Source organism: Neofelis nebulosa, chromosome 4, assembly GCF_028018385.1.
Source record: "Neofelis nebulosa isolate mNeoNeb1 chromosome 4, mNeoNeb1.pri, whole genome shotgun sequence".
In the NCBI taxonomy this organism is placed as follows: Eukaryota; Metazoa; Chordata; class Mammalia; order Carnivora; family Felidae; genus Neofelis; species Neofelis nebulosa.
Window position 1 is genome coordinate 78311372 of NC_080785.1, and position 24147 is coordinate 78335518.

Here is a 24147-nt window from a genome sequence, read left to right on the forward strand (position 1 = left end):
GAGAAAGGGAGAGAGAGAGAGAAAGAGAGAGAGAGAGAGAGAGAGAGAGAGAGAGAGAATCCTAAGCAGGCTCCATGCTGTCAGTGCAGGGCCCATTGTGAGGCTCAATCCCACGAACTTGGAGATCATGACCTAAACTGAAATCAAGAATCTGAGGCTTAACTGACTCAGCCACCCAGGCAGCCCTCAAATGCCCATTTCTAATTAGTCTATTGTAATAGTTTATGTTGGACCAGGTTGATAGTAGTACTAATCTGAAAAATGTCTGGATTTTGGATATATTTGGAAAGTAGAGCAAACCATTCATGAAACTGTGCTAATTGTTCCTATTCTTTACATTTTCTTTCTTTCTTTCTTTCTTTCTTTCTTTTTTAGTTTCGCTATTCAAATTGGCTTGATAGGTTATATATGTTGGTGGGAACAATGGCCGCCATCATCCATGGAGCTGCACTCCCTCTCATGATGCTGGTTTTTGGAGACATGACGGATAGCTTTGCAAATGCAGGAATTTCACGAAACCTAACTAATCTAAACATAACTGGTGAAAGTGAGTATTGTTTGTGGTACTGATTTTATTGGAAGCTTAAAGGAAAATCAGTCACTTAAAAATGATGTTTGTGGAGCCCTTACTAAATGCACTAATGTGTTTAGTTCTGTGGAAGATTGAAGGGCCTGAGCTATAGTCCATATTGGTAATGAGTTTGAGAAGATAATATTCACAAGCATTAGAATCCACTTGGGAAGAGCTGGCAGAGATACATAAAAAAAAAAGGCCGAGCTCTGTAAAGTCAGAAAGATGCCAGGAAGTTTCTGGAAGAGGTATAAGAACTACTTAATCTGGACCTTGAATGATAAGTAGAAATCAGTTATGAGATTCTCTGACATATTGGATATGGGTATAAGAAACAGGAATCCAGGATGATTCTAAAATTTTTAGCTTGAGAAACATGATGAACTGGATGCAGTTATCATTGAGATACAGAGGGTGGAGAGAGAGAGTAGTGTTTTGAGCAGTAAATACCAGAAACTTAATTTTGGGTATTGTCACAGGTTGGGCTCTTTGGAAACATGCTAAAATGGAGAAATGTGGCCAAGATAAGTTGTGTGTGTGTGTGTGTGTGTGTGTGTGTGTGTGTGTGTGTGTCTGTCTGTGTCTGTCTGTCTGTTTTAAGACGGAAGAAATAATAGCTTGTTTGTATGCTAATGGAAATGATCCGAAAGAGAGGAGAAAGTGATGCTTGAGAAAGAGGGAAGAGATTTATTTGAGTGATATCCTTGAGAAAGGAGGGAATCTAATGCCCAAAAGGAAATGCTTGCTTTAGGTAGGAGCACAGATGAATTTATCCACAGTAACAGGTGGGAATAGAGAACATTTGAATGACAGTACCCAAAGCTGAGTTGATGAGGAGGTGAGAATTTGTGGAAGGTTTCTTGTGATTATTTCAATTTTCTCAGTGAAATAGGAAGCAAGACAGTTCCTATAGGAAGGGTTCTATTTGGCTGATAAAGAAAAGAGATCTAAAACAGACCTCCAGGAGAGTGGGAAAGTGAAGGGACTATTGAAATTATTTGGGAATCACACACATTCTTACACTCATACTTGATTGGGGAGGGACTGGTTGACAGCTCTGAGATTCCAAGCCACCTTTAGTTAAGCCTTGATTGATTTAAACTAAACTTCCCAAAGACTTACAACCTCGTGGTGCTCAAATGGTAGAAATGTTGAAAATACCTGTTTGAGAATACACTTGAGACGATAGTGGTACCGCTTTTTCAACTTTAAGTCTCTGACGAATGTTATAAATCCTTTCCCCAGAAATATGCATGTAAATATTCATACAAATTTGGGGTATTTATGGATTTTTTGAACCTGTCCAGGAGTCCTGGGAGCCCCTTCTTGGTAATTCTGAAGAACACACTGTTTACCCTGAGGCAGGCTTACTTCAATTCTGTGAATGCAGGTAATGAGTTGGGCCAGAAAATTTTATAGTACGTTTGAGCTATGTAAAATTCTTGTGTATTATGTATTATTATGTAAATGGCATTCAGAAGGACCTGCCAGAAGATATACCACCTTTGAATTGACACCTTTCTATTTTACCATTTACCCAACGGAAGTTCTCAGTGCTCTCTAAATTTGATTCCTGTGCATGCTGTATTAGGCAGTAGTCTTTGGAGTTTGTTCTCTTACCACCATACAGTGGGAGAATCAATTCTTATAGTACTCTTGTAGCCCAGCAGACCTTATGTGTACATCTGTACCCATTCTGATCCTACTCACTTTTTTATGAAGTCCAGACATACACATTGATCTAACGATATGGGTGGGAGGTGTCATACTAATCATGCTGTGCACCTGCATGCACTACATAAAGGGACAGCTGCTGATATCATGTATATTAATAACGAAATATTGAGCTATTAAAATAACTGTTGAAGCTTGGCCCAGTCTGGGAAGAGCAGATCCTTAAATGGCTGCCTGAGCTAACAGAGCTGAACTCTGACAGGTCACAGCAAACTCAACTACTGTAATGTCCAGTGGTCTTTTTTAAAAAACTGCATTAATGTTTTGATACACTGTATCTCCATCACCCAGATAGTAATTACCTCTTTATGAAAAAAACAATTGATTTCATTAAGTGCAGGTACTTAATCCTTACTATGTCTTGGCTTTACCTGGACCTCCTGTAGACTGGTTAAGAGGGACAGTAATGTGACTTAAGTTACTGCATCACGTGCATGAGTTCCCCGGTGGTGGTCCAGCTGTGGAGCCTAGCTCCCTCATAGGCCCATGTGTCTGCATGCTGATCAGAGTCTCCCAGGCTGGAGAATGCCTGCATTACCACACCTCATGGGCTGGTAACTGGGACTTCATCTTCATAGATGCCTGCATCACATGGTTTCCAGTTGGGGTTGTAGTTCACATTGCATTCCTTGCTCATCCTTCCCATTTAGCTCACTCTTCTAGTCTTGGGAAAACTTTGAAGTATGCTTCTGTCAGGCTTTTAAGAGGTACAATATTCATTGGTTAGAGAGCAGGCTTTCTGGAGTTGGACTGCCTGGCTGTAAAACTCCGCACCTATAACCTGTTTTAGTTTTGAACTTTGGGAGATTTCTTCATACTTTAATTTCCTCATCTATAAAAAAGTTTACTAACAGTAGAACCTACTTCATGGAGTGGTTGTGAGAATTTAATGGATTCATCACTTAAGTCTCAAAGAATAGGGCCTAGTAATAAAAAAGTTCTCAACAAATATTACTGTTATAACATCATCAGTAAACTAATAATCCATGTTGCTCACAAATGAACCCACATAATTTGCATGATGATGTGGTTCTTTATGTTATTCCATCTTTTTTTTTTTAACTTTTAAAGGTTTATTTATTATTTATTTGAGAGAGAGACAGAGTTCTAGCAGGGGACGGGCAGAGAGAGAGAGGGAGATACAGAATCCGAAGCAGGCTCCAGGCTCTGAGCTGTCAGCACAGAGCCTGACGTGGGGCTCGGACTCGTGAACTATCATGACCCGAGCTGAAGTCAGACGCTCAACTGACTGAGCCATCCAGGTGCCCCTATGTCATTTCATCTTTATGGAACTCTGTGATACTTGCTTATCTTTTATCATTGTTTAAAGCTTGGGACATACCCAGAGTTACTCAGCACCTGTTACAGATGTGGATAATTGTCCCTATCAGCAGCATTTCTTTGGTAACTGTGGACCACTAGCCATGCCTTTCCAGAAAAGCAAGGGTCCTCAAAGTATGGCCTGTTGGACAAATCTGGATTGTTGCCTCTTTGTATTGCTTATGAACTAAATCGTTGGAAAAAAAAAATCAAAAGAATAATGTTTTTTGGCACATGATAGTTATATGATATTGAAATTGCAGTATCTGTAAGTAAAGTTTGAGTAGAATACGGCCATGCCCATTCATTTGCATTCTTCTGTGGCTGCTTTCTCACCACACTGGTACAGTAGAATAGGTATGGCAGAGACTATATCGTACCCAAAGCCTAAAACATTTACTTTCTCATTCCAGTAAGAGGTTGCCAGTCTCTGAGGTGGGGAATTAAGTAGGGGGTTATCATCTTCAGTCAGTCAGTAAATTTGCATTAAAGTGTTCCTTGTGCCAGTCATAGTACACATCCTAAGTATTCATTCCCAACCCCCAAGAAACTTAGTGTAGTGATAAGAATGGACAAGCAAACCAACAAATGTAGTTGGATATGATTAGTGCTGTGATACAGAGATGTCCAAAATGCTTGGGAAAAGAGAGGAAGGGCACTCAACTCCACATATAAGAATCATGGGAGGCTTCCAAGAGGAGGTATAACCAGGTTTGGCATAGTACCTCTCTCATGCGCAAAATAAACATGTCCTGTATAACAAGTAAAATTATTTTAAAATAAATATTAGGTAAAAAATAAGTTAATAACCTTCTCTCATCAGTACCCATTACTGCCACTCCCCTGCTATATATCCTTCCATGTCATCTCAAAGGCAGCATGCAATCTCTACTTTAATTTTTAGTCTGGGACCCTCAGTTCCCTGTCACTAACCTGCTCGTCTGCAGATTCGGATTTCCAGATATCAGATCATCTAGGGGGGACAGATTTAAGGTTTTGATGCTGGTCCTAGAGATGTGGGCAAATGAGCTCTCTGATGTTTCTGGAGGGAGAGTCAATGTATGGAACTCCTAGGACCCCTGACACTCTCTGACCTTTCTTCTTTTTGCCTTTCCCCCTGTAGAACCTCACTACCTCTCCATGGGGTTAGACGTAAGTACCAGAGCCTGCTTGTTGGATAAGAAGTATTTCTTGCCTAGAGGAGACTTAGATTTGCTGTTTTACACTAAACATTGGATTTAACTAGATAGCTCTAAAAACTTTGAGTGAGCAGATCCTTCTCTGCTGCTACAATAGACTCATTGTAGGGGTCTTCTCCTGATGCCTTGTCCTGATTATCAGACACTGGCCTTTGTCCTGTTCTTTTTGTTGTGTACCTGATTTCTTGACACCCTACTCCCATCCATCCTAATCTTATAGTTAGAATTTTCCTTTGTCTGAAAATCTCTGATGATTTGGGCCTAGGGAACTCTCTGGTCCTGCCATACTACTGTGGTGAACAAAGCTTAAGCACTGCTGAATTTCTGTAGTATTCTATGAGTTCTCATTTTCCTCATGAGGTTGATGATTCTCTGGAAGTGAGACCAGATAAAGACAATTACGATTTTAGATATGCTGTGTCTAAGGTAACCCGTTGGGTACAAGTATAAATGACATCCAGGCATTTGAAGAAATAAGAGTAAATTTGGCATAGAGAAAAGGACAGAGAGTTGGCAGTATTTGAGTGGAAGGAATGTTAAACCTTCTGGAATAGGACACAGGGAAGAGTAGAAGGAGTGGGAACCTTAAGCCTTGAGAAAAGACTGAATTATTTACAATAACTAAAGCTAATGTTTATTAAGCATTTGAGATGTGCTTGGCACTGTGCTTAGTACATTACATGCATTGACTCCTTTATTCCTTTCATGCACATAAGATTGATACGGTTATTATCTACACTTGACATATTAGGAAACTGTCAAGTTTCCAGAGGGTTACGTACCTTTAAATTGCCTCTGGTTGTTCAGATGGTAATGAGGATTTGAACCCATTCAGACTGGTCCCGAGCCCATGCACTGAAGGAAACAGAGGGACACCCAGAAAGAAAGACACTGAAGATAACATTCTGATCCAGAAATTAAGGGACATGGAGGGTATTTGTCATGTCCTATGGTGGTTATCACCCAGAGATACTCTTTAAATAAACTCTTGACTATTTATTGTCTCTAATGTTTCCATTTATGGTATATCCACATTGCTGGCTTTTTCCTTTTTCCATAACTGTATTATGGTTGGTTCTGTTTAGTCTCCTACCAGATTGTGGACTGAGGAATGGAGAAAACATGAGCCACTCAAATTCTAGTACAAGTTCATCATTCAGACACAAAGGGGGCAAAGTGGAAAGAGCTTATTTTCATATTTTTCATTATACTTAACATTTCTGTTCCCCTGCTCTGAAACTCATGAGGAACAGGAAAGCTATTTGTAAAATTGTCTTCAAAATAATATGTGTATTTTGCTGCTTAAACTATGATTGTATAAATCATGTACAGGTTTTGAATGTGTGTTTTAAGACTTTGATGTACACAAAGAAAATATTGCCATGTGTCCCCCCCAAGGCCAGCATTATGTGTATGTTCCAAACTAGAATGTTAGATAATATTTAAATTTTAAGTATTTCATACAATTTTTCATAAAGGATTTGTTTTCTTTCATTTGCTCAAGGCTTTCCTCTGCCCCTAACCATTTCATTGGAACAGTTTTTAGAGATAAATGTCTGGAAAATTGAGTATGAAATTTTGACAATATATTCGAAGTGTACTGTTTAGTGTGACAGTTTTTAAAGTTTGAGTTAAAACTAAAATATGGGTAGTTTTGCTAGAGTAATAGTGTAACAGCCAGATTTTGGGGGGGGGGGGGCGGTTAGTATCAGGAGAATGCTTTTTCCAATCAAAAAGTTAAATTAGCTACAATGTTGTCTCCAACATATATTATAAAGACAGCCTAAAAAAAGACACACAGATACTATGTGACCTATTTTAGATACTTAAGAAATGGGATAGGGGCGCCTGGGTGGCGCAGTCGGTTAAGCGTCCGACTTCAGCCAGGTCACGATCTCGCGGTCCGTGAGTTCGAGCCCCGCGTCAGGCTCTGGGCTGATGGCTCAGAGCCTGGAGCCTGTTTCCGATTCTGTGTCTCCCTCTCTCTCTGCCCCTCCCCCGTTCATGCTCTGTCTCTCTCTGTCCCAAAAATAAATAAAAAACTGAAAAAAAAATTAAAAAAAAAAGAAATGGGATAAACCTAATGAAAGACTGAATCATAGAATTTTGTAGGCAAAAAGAGCCTAGAAATTGGCCCAATCCCATAATTTGATAGCTGTAGAAAGGAAGGCCAGGGAAGGTGAAGTGATGTGGTCACAGTGGAGTTGCTTGCTATTTGGCAGAGCCTTTTAGTCTGGTGTTTTGTCCACTGTACTAGCAGCTTTCAAACTCGTCTAAAATTGTGGCAAACAATTTTTCCCTTGGCCTTTTCTCTCCCTAAGATTTGCTTACAGGTATGTCAGGCAGGTCAGCCATGAGGTACAGCTCTGCAGGTCAGGGGTGTGAAGATAGCACACAGGAGGATAATGTGGCTCCTGGAGTCATCCGTCACCCGAAGTAAGCCCAACCTCTCTGAGTGTCAGGCCCTACCCTGGGCAAATGCCTGAGGGATTAATCACCAAGGCCAAAGGTCCAAATTCTCTGGCATGTGGTTGATGGAACTTCCGGTGCCAGAAGACTGTAAAAATTGGTCTCATAGTGTTCTTAAGCTAGGATGCACCTTGTGGATCATTTAACTATGCAGTTTACTAGCTCTTTAATCAGACACCAACCCCCCACCCATCACATGAATAAGGTCTCTCATGGAACTTCACCAAGTAAAACAGCTCACAGAGAGGCTTCCTTGGTTGACAGTGTCAGAGGGGAGTCCAGAGCCAGGATCTCCTGATTGTCTCGGTCTGCTACCACCTGGCAGCAATGCCGAGGTCACTCCACATATAGCCTATCACGTGTAACCCTGGCCACAGCCTATCCTGGAGATAGCCTCATCGCTTGCCTACACGACTCTAACATCCTAACCCCACTCTTGCCCACCTGCATCCAGTTCTCCACACACTGTCACAGTGAGCTTTTACAAACACAAGTCAGGTCACATTTCTCCCAGTGGTTTTCCATTGCATGGAATAAATGCAGATTCCTTACATTGACCAATATGGCCCATATGACCGGGCCCCTCCTGCCCATCATTCTCATTGCTTATTGCCTACTCAGCACATCCCACCTGCAGCAACCTTCTCTGTTCTGTGAGTACTCCCATCTCTTTCCTGGCTTGGGGCATTGCGAACCTGCCCATCTCTGTCTAACGGCTTTGTATCATTCAGTTCTCCCTAAGAAAGAACTTTTGTCCCCATCCCACCTGAAAGTCACTATAGTATATTGCTGCTTGATGCAATAAGATTTATTACTCAAAAATGATCTTGTTAACTTATTAGTTTACTTGTTTATTACAGCTTCTCAAAGGGGAATAGAGGAATAAGGGGAAAAAGAGGAAGTTCCTGGCAAAAGGTATCACAGATATTCCAACAGTGAGTGCCTTATCACTTGAAGTTCAGGACCTGAAAGTAAAAACATTTCCTGCTTGTACAGAAATCCAACGAGATTAGAAAAAAGTCACTCCCTCATTTTAGGTTGTGTCCCGGGTGTCTGGAATAGTGCCTAGCACAAAGACTCTGTGGAAGATGGTCAGAAAATCACCCTTATGATACAATCTCATTTCACCAGTTAGGAAGCCACAAATGTACTTATGTCTCATTCTTTTTATTCATACTGTTTTTAAGTGTTCAGTAGGTAAAATTATTAAATGTACTTAGATATTTGGGTCAGATAAAAATGCAATGTAATATGATCCCTAAGTGGTATGGAGTCCTTAGTCATGGTGGTAGGCACTGTTGAGTTGAGGTTTCTTTGAAGTCTTGCTTGGGTGGTAAAGTACTGGTTTACTGTATCTCTTTTTGATCTTGTAATATATGAGACACTCATCTACTAAGTAGAACGATTGGATAGAATATTTTGAGCAGTGGTCCGCGTGTGTGGTGACTCTGAAACTACTTGTAAACCTTTCGGCTGGGTTATAGCAGATGGAGCAGGCTGTGCACTGAAGATACAAAGACTGCTAAGTCAGTCCAGTTCTGCAGGGACTCACACGAATGGGAGTGGAAAGAGGAGATAGATCGAGATTATCATACCTCTAGCATTGACTTAATAAATTTAATCTGGTGTTATGTGCTCTGTGACATGTGTCATGTATTTTGTGATGTGTCATGTGTTCTTGACAAGATGAATCACTCTACTAGGGGTAAGCCATTTGAGAGGAGATCATATTTGAGCTTATTCATGGAGGAGGAATCTTTTCTAGAAGAAAAAAATGTGGTAAAAGGTGTGCCAGGTAAAGGGAGGAGAAAGAATAAAATTTTGGAGGAAGAAAGCTGTCATCACTTCTCTACTGAATATCTTCTCAGTATGTAGAAAATATTCTTTAGTCTAAAAGGGTGGGGCTCAGTCTCATGACATTTAAGCAGAATACTTTGTCATGCTCTGTATCCTCTCTAATCCCCAAGGGCAAAGGCTTCAGGAGCACAAAAGCCAAGAAGAAACCTAGGTACTATTTTCTTTTATGCTGCAGCAGACGTCCCTCCAGACAGTGACTGCACAGTGTCCTAGTACTGAAATGGGAAAGGTGTGGTGGTAAAGAAAATGTTTGGAATTTCATTGGTTGTCATTTCAAAAATGTTATCCTGTCAGGTAGATATGGTAACAAGATTGCAAAGACACTAATATGACATGTTAGGGATCTTGGACTTTATCCTTGATGTAGCGAATGTCATTGAAGGCTATTGATGGAAGCAGTATGATTATATTTTTGTTTGCAAAAATAAAATCTTATGACAATGCAAAGACCTGATTGAGTAGATAAACCAGTTAGGAGCTCTTAATAGTGTAGAGGTAAGGGTTGATGGGACCCTCAACCAGAGCATTGACTCTGAGGATGGAGAGAATTTGAATAACTCCAGCCCAGATATGGAAGTCTCTACAGTTGTGGAAGTGGCTAAGGTCACCTAGGAGAGACCATGAAGTTCTGGGAAACAACAGCATGTAGTGGGAGGGAGAACATGAGGAGTGAATGAGGCCAAGAAGGATCACAGTGGTGGAGGAACCAGGAGAATGAGGTTCTGGAAGCCAGAGGAAGAGAAAAAAGTAGTCAAGAGTCTAAGCAAATGTTTTATTAAAACAAAAGCTGTACTTAAATGTTTGGCTTTCCTGTATTCATTATTTGGCTGATACTGTTAATGTGCGTGCACGCGCGCACGTGTGTGTGTGTGTGTGTATTTGTATATTATATGTATCTATACATCCACACATATATCTATGTATATGTTATATAGAGAGTTTCTGGCTTTTCCCCTCTGGAAAAAATATAAATGTTTAGATACTATTTAAATATTCTTCTTTATAACTATTGGTTTGGGCAGTAACCCCTGAGACCCATATAAGTGAAAATTACTAGACCATATGACTTCTAAGATCATTTCAGCTTGAAAGTTTTGATTTTGTGAAGACATGCCTAAGGATGAGAATTTTGTGAGAAGCTCATAGAGGCAGGAAAAATCTCCGGGCCAGAGAACTTTCAAATGATAAGAATTGATTGGAGGAAAATAAAAGTTAGTTGGAGGGAGTCTAAAGAATATAGCATTTTTATTTCATTGGTCAGTAGAGATTGTCTCTCTCAGATGAGTTGAATGCTCCATTATGCTGATGGGTACACTTTAACACTACTGAAGCACAAGTAAAAGACACTTGTTGCTAAGGTTGATTTCTGATGACTGAATCTATATATCTATATATATCTGTATATATCTATCTCTCTCTATATATATATCCATATATATATATATAGATACGTATATATCACATGTGTAGTGTTGTGCACAAACATAAAGGGGTCAATTTTGACCTTGAACATAATTTTTTACTTTATGGACTGTATAAAATGATTGTGGCCCTAGAAGCCACCGTTGCCAAAGAACATTTTTTGAAATTCTTTTGCTTCCTTACCTTTAGAATTGAGAAAACTGGTAGTAGCAATGAAAACAGTAGAAAACAGACCTTTAGTTAGATTTGAAAATTTATCTTGATTTGGTAGTAATATACACTGGCGACAATAAATATCATTTAGAAGCATTTCCTGGCTAGATAAATAAGATTGAAAATCCCTAATGAGAGATCTTCTAAGACACATGTGGAGAAAAATCTTCACACAGCTATTTAATATTTTATCCTTGAAAATATAGAGCAGAAGCAATCTCATAACTGACTTAAAAGATCAATGTGGACACATTATTGCATTGCCATAATCAGTAGGAAGCAATCAAGGTTCTCTGCTACATCTCTGCATCTTTTTATTACTTCCTTACTTTCTGTATTACCCCTAAATATAGTTTTCCCTGGGTTTCTGTGCTCTCTCACTCCTTTTTGCTTACCTGCCACCCTGTTGTCACAGTTAAGGAGTTGGCTTTTTTCCTTCCAAATTCAGCTGTGGCCTCTAGCCATGACTCCTACATCTTCAGACCTGAACTCTTTCCAGAACTGGAGTGCTATAGTCTAAATACCTATTAGACATCTTCAGTTGAATGTTGCAGGTACCACAATAAACATTTTCAAAACTGAACCAGTAGTCTTCTCACATCTGACCAGATCTGCTCTTTTGGCTAACTTAATTCTCACCATGATACTACCACTCTCCAGATGCTTGGACTTGAGGCCTTGGTTGTTCAAGCAGTTGCTAGAACCTGTAACTTCTTGTTCTCTGAATCTTGTGGGTACTTTCCTTTTCTGTTCTCATTTAGATCCTCTATGCTTACATAATTGCAGTAGCTCGTGTTGCTCGGTTTCTCTCTAGTTCAGTTAATGTTCTACATTGCTAGCAGCTAAGTCATCCTAGACCATACCTCTAATCACGTCCTCTTCTGCTCAAGCCACTGAGTGACTACTAGTTTTATACGCTCTGCCTGCAGGGTCCAGATGATCTTTCCAGCCACATAACCACCGTCTCCCATCCACACAGCACACCTACACCCCAGCCAAACTGGTTGACTCCGTCCTCAAACATTCCATGGTCATTTGTCCACATTGCTCCTGTTGCAAAAACTTTCCTCCCCTTTCCCATCCCTGTCAAAATCAAACTCTTCTCAACTAGCCCCTCACATAACATAACTTTTGAAAAGACTGTAAGATTTGAAGTGTGCTTCCCCATTGATCCAGCAGTCCTGATTATGATCATTTATCCTATAAAAATATATATCATACATTCATATATAATATATGTGTACAGATATGTTTAGTGCAGCATTGCTTATAATAGTAAAATATTGGAAACAACTGAAATAGATGCAGCTTGGAAAAAATGGAGACATATATACACACAAACTAACATAGAAGATTGGCCACTGAATGTGGGCTGTGATTTGTGTACTTATGTGTGAGTAGACATGCATACAGAAAAAAAAAAAACTCTGAAAAAGTACATACTGAAATTTTTAACAGTAAGGGTGTGTGTGTGTGTGTGTGTGTGTGTGTGTGTGGTAAAATTTTAATGTACGTTATCTAAAAATGTCAACATTTGCTAATACTGCTCAGTAGTGTTAAAAATGAATTTGCTTAGTAAAATGTGAGAGTTGTTTGTTTCTTTAAAAAAAGTCATGCTTATTACATTATTTTTTATATTTTATGTTTTTTAAATAAAAATAGAAGCTGGAGAAATGCAGCGTTAGATTGTAAGCACTAAGTGCTTTAGTATCAAGTGTGCATGTGCTGATACTTATTTATCAGAACAGAAGCCTTAGAAAAGAGTTTTCTCTCTGTCACCTTAGAGTGATATTTCATAAAATATTTTAATTCATGGACGCCAATAATCCAGCTGATAGATTACTTCTTAATAAGTATGAGTTTCTTCTGGCAAGTCAGCTTCACTGAATTAAGTGTGTGTGTGGTTGCAACGGCCAACCGTGAAGGATTTGAATGGATGCCATGATACTTACACACAATTCAAACATCAGTTTGACCAATTTTTGTGTAAACTATTAAGTAGCACAAGTTTGATTCATTTTTATATGCTTATTTTTAATGGAGAACAAAGAGACATAATGGTATATGTTTGTTTTGTGGCGATCTAGGTATTGTCAACGATTCATATTTCATCAACCGTCTGGAGGAGGAAATGACCACGTAATTAGACATTTTCCTTACTATGCTTTTCTGTATCCAATTATAGCAGTGTTTTCCTAAGCTTTTCTGTAACCAATTATAGCAGTGTTTAAAATTTTGAATTATTAGAATAAAGAGTCAAACTGGAGAACAATACCACTGTTAGTTTTCTAGGAGGATATAGTGTAAAATTTTTTATTTTATTTTATTAAAAAATTTTTTTTAATGTTTTATTTATTTTTGAGACAGAGAGAGACAGAGCATGAACGGGGGAGGGTCAGAGAGAGAGGGAGACACAGAATCTGAAGCAGGCTCCAGGCTCTGAGCTGTCAGCACAGAGCCCGACACGGGGCTCGAACTCACAGACCATGAGATCATGACCTGAGCCAAAGTCGGACGCTTAACCAACTGAGCCACCCAGGCGCCCCATAAAATTTTTTATTTTTTAAGAAAAGAATTTTCTGCGTGAGAGGAACTAAAATTAAGGTTAAGCCTAGATTAGATTTATTTATGCCTTGTAAATATAGAATATCATACACAATGAGATTAGAGGATTTCAAAGTGTTTTTTTTAATGTGCTTAAATTAAGAATCACAAATTTCAATGGCTTTGTAATAGTTTGCTTCCTGTACTTTTCTAGTCATGATATGATGATGAGACCAGTCAACACAATTCTTTTTCTTTAACACAGCACCAAATTCTAAATAATGAAATAAAACATCCCAGTGTAGATATAGTCCCTCTGACCTTTATTCATCTCAAGGTGCTTTTGTTAATGATTTATATATCTTGAAGTTTGGTCCCCAGAACAGCTTATGAAAGATGTCCAAAGGTATGGGTTTGTTAATCAGAAGATAACGAACATATTGTTTGTTTTATTGTTTTACTATCATCCTGTAAATCATCTGTTAGATTTGAAGAAAATAGAGAATCTTGATCATATGTTGAAAGATAAGAAGCAAGCCCTTTAAATATTCCTAGGGAAAAGCATTTTTTTTATACTGAGGAAAATGAAACAGTGTCTTATAATCATCTTACAAATGTTTAAATATAAGTATATTTTGTTTGAATTAACATGGACTGATTGTTTAGAATACGTTAAGTCCTTTTCAAGCATTGTACTTGTTAAATCGATTTTTTTTAAATTTTTTTAATGTTTATTTATTTTTGAGAGAGAGAGAAAGAGACAGAGCACGAGCAGGGGAGGGGCTTAGAGAGAGAGGGAAACACAGAATCAGAAGCAGGCTCCAGCCTGTCAGCACAGAGCCTGAAGCGGGGCTCAAACCCACAAATTGTGAGATCATGACCTGAGCCGAAGTCGGACGCTTTACCGACTGAGCAACCCAGGCGCCCCAAAATGTGGTTTCTTTTTGGCTGTTTCTTGGTATATCATTAACACTTGGATAATAATTGCTAAATTATTTATTAACTAAAATTTAGTATTGTAATTATATCTTCCCAGATAAGTACGTTGTAATCCCAAGGTATAGGTTGGGGAAGATGTTTTTACCACGATTCCTGCTGGGCTGAACACACAGAGTTGTAAACAGTAACATCCATGACTACCTGGTTATTTCATGGCTATTTTTGTAACTTCTTCAAGGTTCATACCAGCCTTTTTTATGAAGACAGCAAGTAGTGCACATTAAAAAATGGGAATATTGGAACTCCTATTTCATGTAGAATGTCTGTCTTTAACCTAAAAAGAATTTGCGTAGTAAAGTGTGAGAGTTGTTTGCCTTTTTAAAATATAAAGTCTCAGAGCAAAAAGACATAAACTCACTGTTTCTAGATAATCAAGAGTCTGATTTTAGAAGATGGTCATTTTTTTTTATTGTTAGAGTTTGAACGGGAAGAAGTGATATTTGATTCATTAAGCATTTTAGGATAACTCACAAAGCCTAGTTGGGCAGACAGTATAAAAATACTTTTTATTTGGCATTTACGTTCTGCCAGATTAGTTGGCCCAAAGTCAGGAGACAATTTCCATGTCTTGGTTCCACTTTCTGACAGGTTCTGTCACTTCTTTCTATTCTCCAAGGTGCAGAAACCACCTCAAAGTGCTCATCAAGGATCCTGAGGCAATAGAAGTAGACAGGAGTGCAGTGGTAGGTCTTACTTGATGCTGGGATGCCTCAAGGCACCACACAAGTCTTTCACAGTAACTGGCATATACTCTGAAGCTTACTGTGTTCCAGGCACCGACACAAGTGCATATCATGCACTGTGGCATTATTATTCTTACCTGTGCTTCACCAATTAGAAAAGGTTTAGAAAGGTTAGGCACCTTGCCCAGGATTACACAGTAGATAAGTGAAAAGCTGGGATTTGAGCCAAAGCAGAAACCACACTCCTAACCAACCCACCACGTTGGTTGGCATAGACATAGTTGGATGCCGACCATCAAATCTGTTTGTTACAACCCCTCCTTATTTGTCAAGGATGGAAAGATAGCCAGATGACTGAAAACATAAGTATTGTTAGTCTGTTTGGGAAAGCCGTGGTGACCAGAAGACAGTGTACGTGTAGTGTTCTTGTTGCTTTGCAGGTATGCCTATTATTACAGTGGGATCGGTGCTGGTGTGCTGGTTGCTGCTTACATCCAGGTTTCATTCTGGTGCCTGGCAGCTGGAAGGCAAATACTCAAAATCAGAAAACAATTTTTTCATGCTATAATGCGACAGGAGGTAGGCTGGTTTGATGTGCATGATGTTGGAGAGCTTAACACCCGGCTCACGGAGTAAGTACCAGGTTTTGTGTCTAACGCGGACAAGGTTCTTGTTCTTACTTACATCAAAAGGGATGCCATCAGATCTGCTCAGAGATGTTAGTGCATAACTCAGGAGTAATTAGAAGGCTAAATTCCTTCTGAGCAGCAACCATGTCTTATGTATTCTTTTGTTCCCACCACCCAGGCAGGGCATGAGGGGATTTGCATGACTAGCAATGAGGGAGACCTGCCAGACTCCCAAAGTCCTCTGAGAGTGGTTCAGTAGAGCAACAACATGGCACTTTCTGAGGACGTTTTCAAGCAAAATTGTAGATGTAAACTAATTACCCTGCACTTAAAACAACACAACTAACGGGATTCAGGAGAAAAGTTCTGTGCTCACAATTCTAACATTTATTTCTAACACTGTCTGTTCTTTTAGTGATGTCTCCAAAATTAATGAAGGAATTGGTGACAAAATTGGAATGTTCTTTCAGTCAATGGCAACATTTTTCATCGGTTTTATAGTGGGATTTACACGTGGTTGGAAGCTAACCCTTGTGATTTTGGCCATCAGCCCTGTTCTTGGACTGTCAGCTGCTATCTGGGCAAAGGTGGGTAAAGCATGTAAATCCAGATTTTAAACTGTCCCCACTTCCCTCCCCCCCCCATGGTGGAAGGCTGTTTTTGTCACATGATGACCCTGCCCCTGTACTTACTTGGTTTTAGATCATCTGTTCAAAATCAGTGGGAGTAAGTGGGTGTAACCTCAGTAAGTCCTACCCATGCCAGGACTGCATGCTGTCCTGGGCCATGTAATTATTTGGGCAAGGTATGAGCTAGAAGGAAGTAGGTCTCACATCTCATCCCCTGATTTCATATAAAAGGCATACTCAACTCTCAAAGAACTGTGTTCTATATTCACAAATAGAAATTCAACTGGAGATTCAAGTTCAGTGACAACATATGTCCCATTCAGCTAACATTATTGATTTTAAAGTCTTTTAGATCTTATTTAATTTGTAAATTGATTTAATAGTTGTGTCAGTGTTATACATGATTCTCTAGTGTTTAACATATTTAAATTCATTGGTATGAAAATTATTTTTCAAAACTACTTTTGGGTCCCCTATGCATATAAATCCTAAGCCTGAAGTTCTCTCTTCCAATCACAAAGCAAAGTAGTGCCAGTTGCCCTGCCCACCTCTGCACACAGATGATCTTGTGAAACGTATTTTCCCTTTCAAGGCTGGGTGTAGTGTTCACTTTAAACTGATTTGATATGAGTGGGTAGTGGTAGATATTGGTCCAGTTTCTAATTTGTGTCAGATTCAACACAACTTCGCAAAAGCATTACAAATTCATTTGGCAAAAGGATATAAAATATTGGGGACCAGCCACAGTCAAGCCTAACACAAAAGAAACCAGATGGTAAGTATTAAGAAATTTTAGAAATTTTACCCCATAGGATGGATATTGTTTTGATATTGCAAACAATAACTACCATTTACTCAGCTATATCAGGAAAATACATATTATCCTTCTGACAGGTCTTATCTTAGCACAGGAAAAAATTGAGTTTCTGAGGAGTCTGTTAATATGTTGCTGAGACTAACAGTGTTGTTGGTGTTTAAACTGCATTTCTCTGTTAGTCTGCTGAAATACTTGGCCTGTGTGGTAATTGATTTTTCTGTTTACCTAGAATATTAGTCAGGTGGCAAACTGTTCATATCAGTATTTGTTGAAAAACTGTCTAAAATGTATTGGTGTCTGTTCTAGTTATATTAGGAAAACAGACAGCAAGTTAGTATTTTAATAATTATGCTTTGCTTCTGATACTATTTATTTAATAAATGGAGCCATCGGCTTATTGCCGGAGACCTAAGTTTTAATCCTCACTCTGTCATAAAGTTTTGGTAAGATTTGAAATGAATTTTTTAAATTCTTTGTTTATCAGCCATATTAAAGAAGTAATGTGGCCCCATCTGGGAAGCTTCTTTGTCCCTGTGAGCCTGAGGCTCTTCTCTCCAATTGGGTCAAGAAGGAGGAACAGGATGAGACCCAGTCACAACAAGCTTCTTGGTCTAGGAAGCCTCTTTAGACCTGTACTCTGGCAACTGACATCTTCCGACCAGAGACACTAGCACAGCTAGAGGGCGCAGGTAGGGGAAACCACCACACGCTGCCTCTAGCAAGAGATACCTGGTGGCCTGACCTTTTAGAAACCACTTCCACTTCCTCAGGTAGCAGACACAGAGGCCAATAGAAGTACTGGCAGCTCCAGGGAAACCATGCTGACCAAACTAATACACAAAGTCTCTGAATATGAAACTGCCCCTGGAACCACAGCTCACAAAGTAGGCCAGACAAGGTAACTGCTTGCTAAAAAGGTTTAAATAGGACCCATTCTCCTAGCATACTAGACAAAATGTCCAGGATACAGTAAAAGGTCACTTGTCATACCAGTAGTCAAGAAAATCACCACTTGAATGAATAAAAAATCATTAATTAACTGATACCAACACTGAGATAAATCAGATGTTAGAATTATTTGACATGGATTTTGAAATAGCTGCCCTAAAAATTTCAAATTCTCTTGAAACAAAAGAAAAAAATAGCTAATACCAGCAATGAAGTACAAGTTACAAAAACAAATGAAATGAGAGAACTGAAAGATACAACAGCAGAAATAGAAGTCACAGTGGATGTGCTCAGTCTCATTAAGTGGAGATGACTGAATAGAATCAGTGTATCTGGAGATAGAATAATAGAATTTACCGGGTGCCCAGGTGGCTCAGTCGGTTAAGTGACTGACTTTGGCTCAGGTCATGATCTAGCAATTTGTGAGTTCAAGCCCTGCATCAGGCTCTGTGCTGACAGCTCGGAGCCTGGAGCCTACTTAAGATTCTGTGTCTCACTCTCTCTCTGCCCCTCCCTGGCTTGTGCTCTGTCTCTCTCTGTCTCAAAAATGAATAAATGTAAAAAAAAAAAATTTTTTTTAAAAAGTAGGAGAATGAGAACTAGAGGCAACAAATAGTAAACAGGTAAAATGGTGGACTTAACTGCTATCATTAATTATCTTAAAGATAAATAGTTTAAATATACCCATCATAAGAGGACTTAACAGTGGATTAAAAAAACACATGAACCAACTACCTGCTGTTTCAAAGAAACTTAATTCAAATTCAACAACATAGGTAGAGTAACAGGATGAGAAAAGATACACCATGCAAACATTAACTTAAAAATGGCTACATTAATATCTGGAAATTTAGACTTCAGAACAAAGAAAGTTATTATAAAAAGAATAATACATAATGATAAAAGTTTCAATCAACCAGGAAGACATCTTGATCCTAAATGTGTGTGCACCCAATAACAGCCTTCAAATATATGAAGTGAAAGGTCAGAGAATTGAAGGGAAAAATAGAAAAATTAATTCAACATTTACAGTTGAAGACTTCAACACCCCCTTCTTAGTACTGATAAAACTACTAGACAAAAAATAAGCTAGAATATAGAAGATCTAATCAATACAGTCAACCAATAGAATCTAGCTGAGATTTATAAAACACTCTATGCAACAACAGCATAATCCACTTTAAACATTCACCAATATAGATCATATCCTGGGCCATAAAACAAACCTCAACAAATTTAAAAGAATTGAAGCCATAAAGTGTGTTTTCCCTGACTACAGCAGTGTCATACTAGAAACAAATAAAAGAATGACAATGAGAAAATCTCTAAGCATGTGGGAGTCAATAGACTTTTAAATAATCCTTGGATCATGAAGTTTCAAATGAAAAGCACATATAACTAAAAGAACACAAAAACACTGTCAACATTTTGGGATACAGCTAAAGATGTGCTGAGGGAAATTTATAGCATTAAATATCTACATTAGAAATGAGGAATGGTCCGAGGCACCTAGGTGGCTCAGTCAATTAAGCATCCTGACTTTGACTCCGGTCATGATTTGGCTCATGTCATGATCTCACGGTTTGTGAGTTCAAGCCCCGTGTCGGGCTCTCTGCTAACAGCTCAGAGCCTGGAGCCTGCTTCAGATTCTGTGTCTCCCTCTCTCTCTGCCCCTCTCCCACTCACTTATGTCTCTCTCTCTCTCTCTCTCTGTCTCAAAAATAAACATGAGAAATAATTATAAATTAAAAAATGAGGAAAGGTCTCAAACCAATAATATAAGTTTCTACCTCAAGAAACGAGAAAAAGAAGAGCAAAATAAAATCAAAGCAAACAGAAGTAAATAAAAAGGTAAGAGCAGAAATTAGTGAAATTGAAAATAGGAAAATAATAGAGAAAATCAGTGAAACAGAAAGCTGGTTTTTCAAAAAAGTCAATAAAATTAGCAAGACTAGCAAAAATACACACCAAATCAAAATAGCAAGAATGAATTAAAGGATATCACTATAAATCTTGCAGGCCTTAAAAAGATAATAAGGGAATACTGCAAAAAATTTTACACTCCTAAATTTAAAAAGTTTGAGATAAACTGCTTAATAACAGCAAACTGCCAAACGCAACTGAGATAGACAATTTGAATGGCCCTATAATCACTAATATTTTGTGACTTCACAGCTCTTAGAAAGAAATCCCCAGGCCCAAATGATTTTAATGAAAAATTCTACCAGACATTTAAAGAAGAATTAACACGGATTTATATAATCTCTTCCAGGAAAAAGAATACTTTCTCTTCTTTACCACAGATTAAGGACCATTTTCCAACTCATTTTATGAGGCTAGTATTTTTTGATACCCAAACTAGACAACAAAGACAATATAAAAAAAAATGTACACTAATATCTTTCATAGAGTGAGAGTAAAAATTCCTCAGTAGCATACAGGTGACCCTTGAACAACACTGGCTTTGAACTGTGTATGTTCACTTCTTGGACTTTCTTTTAAAGTTCACTTATTACCTGAGGGTTGATGGGGGGTGGGAGGGAGGGGAGGAGGGTGGGGGATGGGTATTGAGGAGGGCACCTTTTGGGATGAGCACTGGGTGTTGTATGGAAACCAATTTGACAATAAATTTCATATATTGGAAAAAAAATAAAGTTCACTTATTTATTTTGAGAGAGAGAGAGAGAGAGCAAGCATGGGCGTGTGAGTGAGGGAGGGGCAGAGAGAGAGGGAGAGAGGGAGAACCCCAAGCAGGCCTGCACAGTCAGTGCGGAGCCCAGTGTGGGGCTCAATCTCAAGAACCATGAGGTCGAGATATGAGCTGAAATCAAGAGTAGGACACTCCACTGACTGAGCCACCCAGGCATCCCAATTTTATATAGATTATATACTATTTCCATATTATTGATTGAGCCCTGTTCCCTGGATTGAAGTAAACCAGTGAAAAACTTGGAAGCATTTCTTTTTTAAGTTTATTTATTTATTTTGAGAGAGTGAGTGAGAAAGCATGATCAGTGGAAAGACAGAGGCTGAGTCCCAAGCAGGCACCCACGATTTTCTTAACGTTTTCTTTTCTCCAGCTTACTGTATTGTAAGAATACGGTGTATAATACATATGTGTTAATTGACTATGTTACCTGTAAAGCCTCTAGTTAACAGTAAGCTATTAGTAGTTAAGTTTTTGGAGAGTCAAAAGTTATACAGAGGGGGTGCCTGGCTAGCTTAGTCAGTAGAGCATACAGCTTTTGATCTCGGGGTTGTGAATTTGAGCTCCATGTTGGGTATAGAGATTACTTAAAAGTAAAGTCTTAAAAAAAAAAGTCATACATAGACTTTTGCCTGTGTAAGGTGTTGGCATCCCTTTCATATTGTTGAAGGGTCAACTGTATTAGCAAACCAAATCCAGCAATGTATAAAAAGAATACTATACCGAGGCGCCTGGGTGGCTCAGTCAGTTAAGCGTCCAACTTCGGCTCAGGTCATGATCTCGCGGTCCGTGGGTTCGAGCCCCGCGTTGGGCTCTGTGCTGACAGCTCAGAGCCTGGAGCCTGTTTCAGATTCTGTGTCTCCCTCTTTCTCTGACCCTCCCCTGTTCATGCTCTCTCTCTGTCTCAAAAATAAATAAATGTTAAAAAAAAAAAAGAATGCTATACCATGACCAAGTGGGATTTGTTTCAGCTAGGTAAGACTAGCTCAACATTTGAAAATCAGTCAGTATAATACACTGTATCGACAAGGTAAAGAAGAAAAACTGTGTGATAATATCAAATGACAGAGAATAAACATTTGACAATATCCAACACCCATTGGTGATTAAAAAAAACCAAAACCCCAAAACTAAAAAACCTCTCAGCAAGTCAAGAATGGTGGGATATTACCTCAACTTGATAAAAATCATCTGCAGAAACCCTACAGCTAATGTCATGTTTAATAGTGAAAGTCTGAATGCTTTCTCCCTAAGACTGGGAACAAGGAAGGTAAGGAGGTCTGCTCTTCCTACTCTTTTCAACAAAGTATAGAGCTTCTAGTCATTATAAGAAGGCAAGAAAAAGAAAGGCATATAGATCAGAAAAGAACAAATAAAATTATATCCATTTATCAGTAGCATACTTTTTTATGTAGAAAATCTTAAGGATCACTTCTCAGCCTTTTGGCTAGGATCAGGTGAAAATCTTAAGGAATCTACAGTCTTCTAGAACTAATAATTGAATTTAGAAAGGTCACAAGTTACCAGATCAATTACATTTCTACACAGTAACAATAAACATGCACAACCCAAAATGTAAATAGTAAGTTAAAATTAATACCATTTGTGATCACTACCAATAAGGTAATACTTAGGTATACACTTCATAAAACATACATAGGATCTGTATGGTGATAATTATTAAAAGGTCACGAAAGAAATCAAGGCTGAGTAATTGAAGAGACATGGTATGTTCATGGATTAGAAGACCCAACATAGTAAAGATGTCATTTCTTTCCAAACTGATGTGTATGTAGATATAAGGCACTTCCTATAAATATATAAATATTACAGTAGGGTTTTCTTGCGGACATAGACAAGACAGCTATTCTAAAATTTATATGGAAAGACACAGGCCCTAGAAGAGCTAAAACAATTTTGATAAAGAATAAAGTGAGAAGAACAGGTCCGTCTGCTATCAAAGTTTACTCTACTGCTGTGGTATACTGGCTGAAGGATAGACTCATAAATCAATGAAAACAATAGAGAACCCAGAAATAGACTTACGCAAATATGTCCAGCTTATTTTTTTTTTCAACGTTTTTTATTTATTTTTGGGACAGAGAAAGACAGAGCATGAACGGGGGAGGGGCAGAGAGAGAGGGAGACCCAGAATCGGAAACAGGCTCCAGGCTCCGAGCCATCAGCCCAGAGCCTGACGCGGGGCTCGAACTCACGGACCGCGAGATCGTGACCTGGCTGAAGTCGGACGCTTAACCGACTGCGCCACCCAGGCGCCCCTGTCCAGCTTATTTTTGATGAAGATACAAAGCAATTCAGTGAAGGAAGAATGAACTTTTCAACAAATAGTGCTGGAGCAATTGGATATCCACAGGTGCAGGGGTGAGGGGGGGGGGCCCTTGACTTAAACCTCACACCATATAAAAATTAACAAAAATGGATCATAGACTTATATGTAAGATGTAAAGCTATAAAACTTTGAGAAGAAAACACAGGAGAAAATCTTTAGGATCTGTGCCTAGGCAAAGAGTTCTTACATTTGATAGTAAAAGCTCAATCCTTGGAAAGAAAAAATTATAAATTAGGCTTCATCGAAACTAAAAACTTTTGCTCTCTGAAAGCCATGTGAAGAGGATGAAAAGATGGGCTACAAACTGGGGAATAATTATATGCAAACTTATCCAGACAAAGGACTTAGTATCCTAAAACTAAAAACTCAGTAAAAAACAAAACAATTAGAATGGACAAAAGACATGAACAAACAGTTTGTCAAAAAGGATATACAGATAGCAAGTAAGCACATGAAAAGTTGTTCAGTATTATTAGCCATCAGGAAAGAACTAAATTAAACTACAATTAGATATCACTACACATCTATCAGAATTGCTAAAATAAAATTAAAAAATAATGAAACCAAATGCTGGTGAGATGCAGAGAAACTGAATAACTCGTAGATTGTTGGTGGGAATGTAAAATGGTAGGGCACTCTGGAAAACAGTTTTGCAGTTTCTGGAAAACTAAACATGCAGTTACCCATATAATTTAGCAATTGTACTCTTGGGCATTTATCTGAGAATAAAGAAAATTTTGTTCACTCAGAACCTGTATTCAAATATTTTAGCAGCTTTATTTGTAATGGTTCAAAACTGAAACAACCCCAGATATCCTTCAACGTGTGAATGATTAAACTGTGGAATATTTATACCATGGAATACTACCTAGGAAAGAACTGGTAATATACACAACAACCCAGATGAATTTCCAGATAAATTATGCTGTGTGAAAAAAGCCAATCCAAAAAGGTCACATCACATTATGAATTAGCTTATATAAGTATTCTTGAAATGATAAAATTCATGACATAAAACAGATTATGGTTTTCAGGGTTAAGGGATAGGGAGGAGAG

The 24147-nt window shown here is 38.5% G+C and overlaps 1 protein-coding gene across 4 annotated transcripts in view; it reads left to right on the forward strand.

Annotated features, from left to right (window-relative positions):
* Positions 1 to 24147, forward strand: part of ABCB1 (ATP binding cassette subfamily B member 1) — a 238281-nt gene that overhangs the window by 141662 nt on the left and 72472 nt on the right. For 3 of the 4 annotated variants that reach the window (XM_058725205.1, XM_058725204.1, XM_058725206.1), the window contains exons 4-7: positions 376 to 547; positions 12873 to 12924; positions 15452 to 15643; positions 16056 to 16227. In XM_058725205.1, the coding sequence (XP_058581188.1) occupies positions 376 to 547; positions 12873 to 12924; positions 15452 to 15643; positions 16056 to 16227 (588 nt within the window). Of the gene's footprint in view, positions 1 to 375; positions 548 to 1878; positions 1962 to 12872; positions 12925 to 15451; positions 15644 to 16055; positions 16228 to 24147 lie in introns of those variants that run through there. The other variant, XM_058725208.1, reaches the window with a different exon arrangement.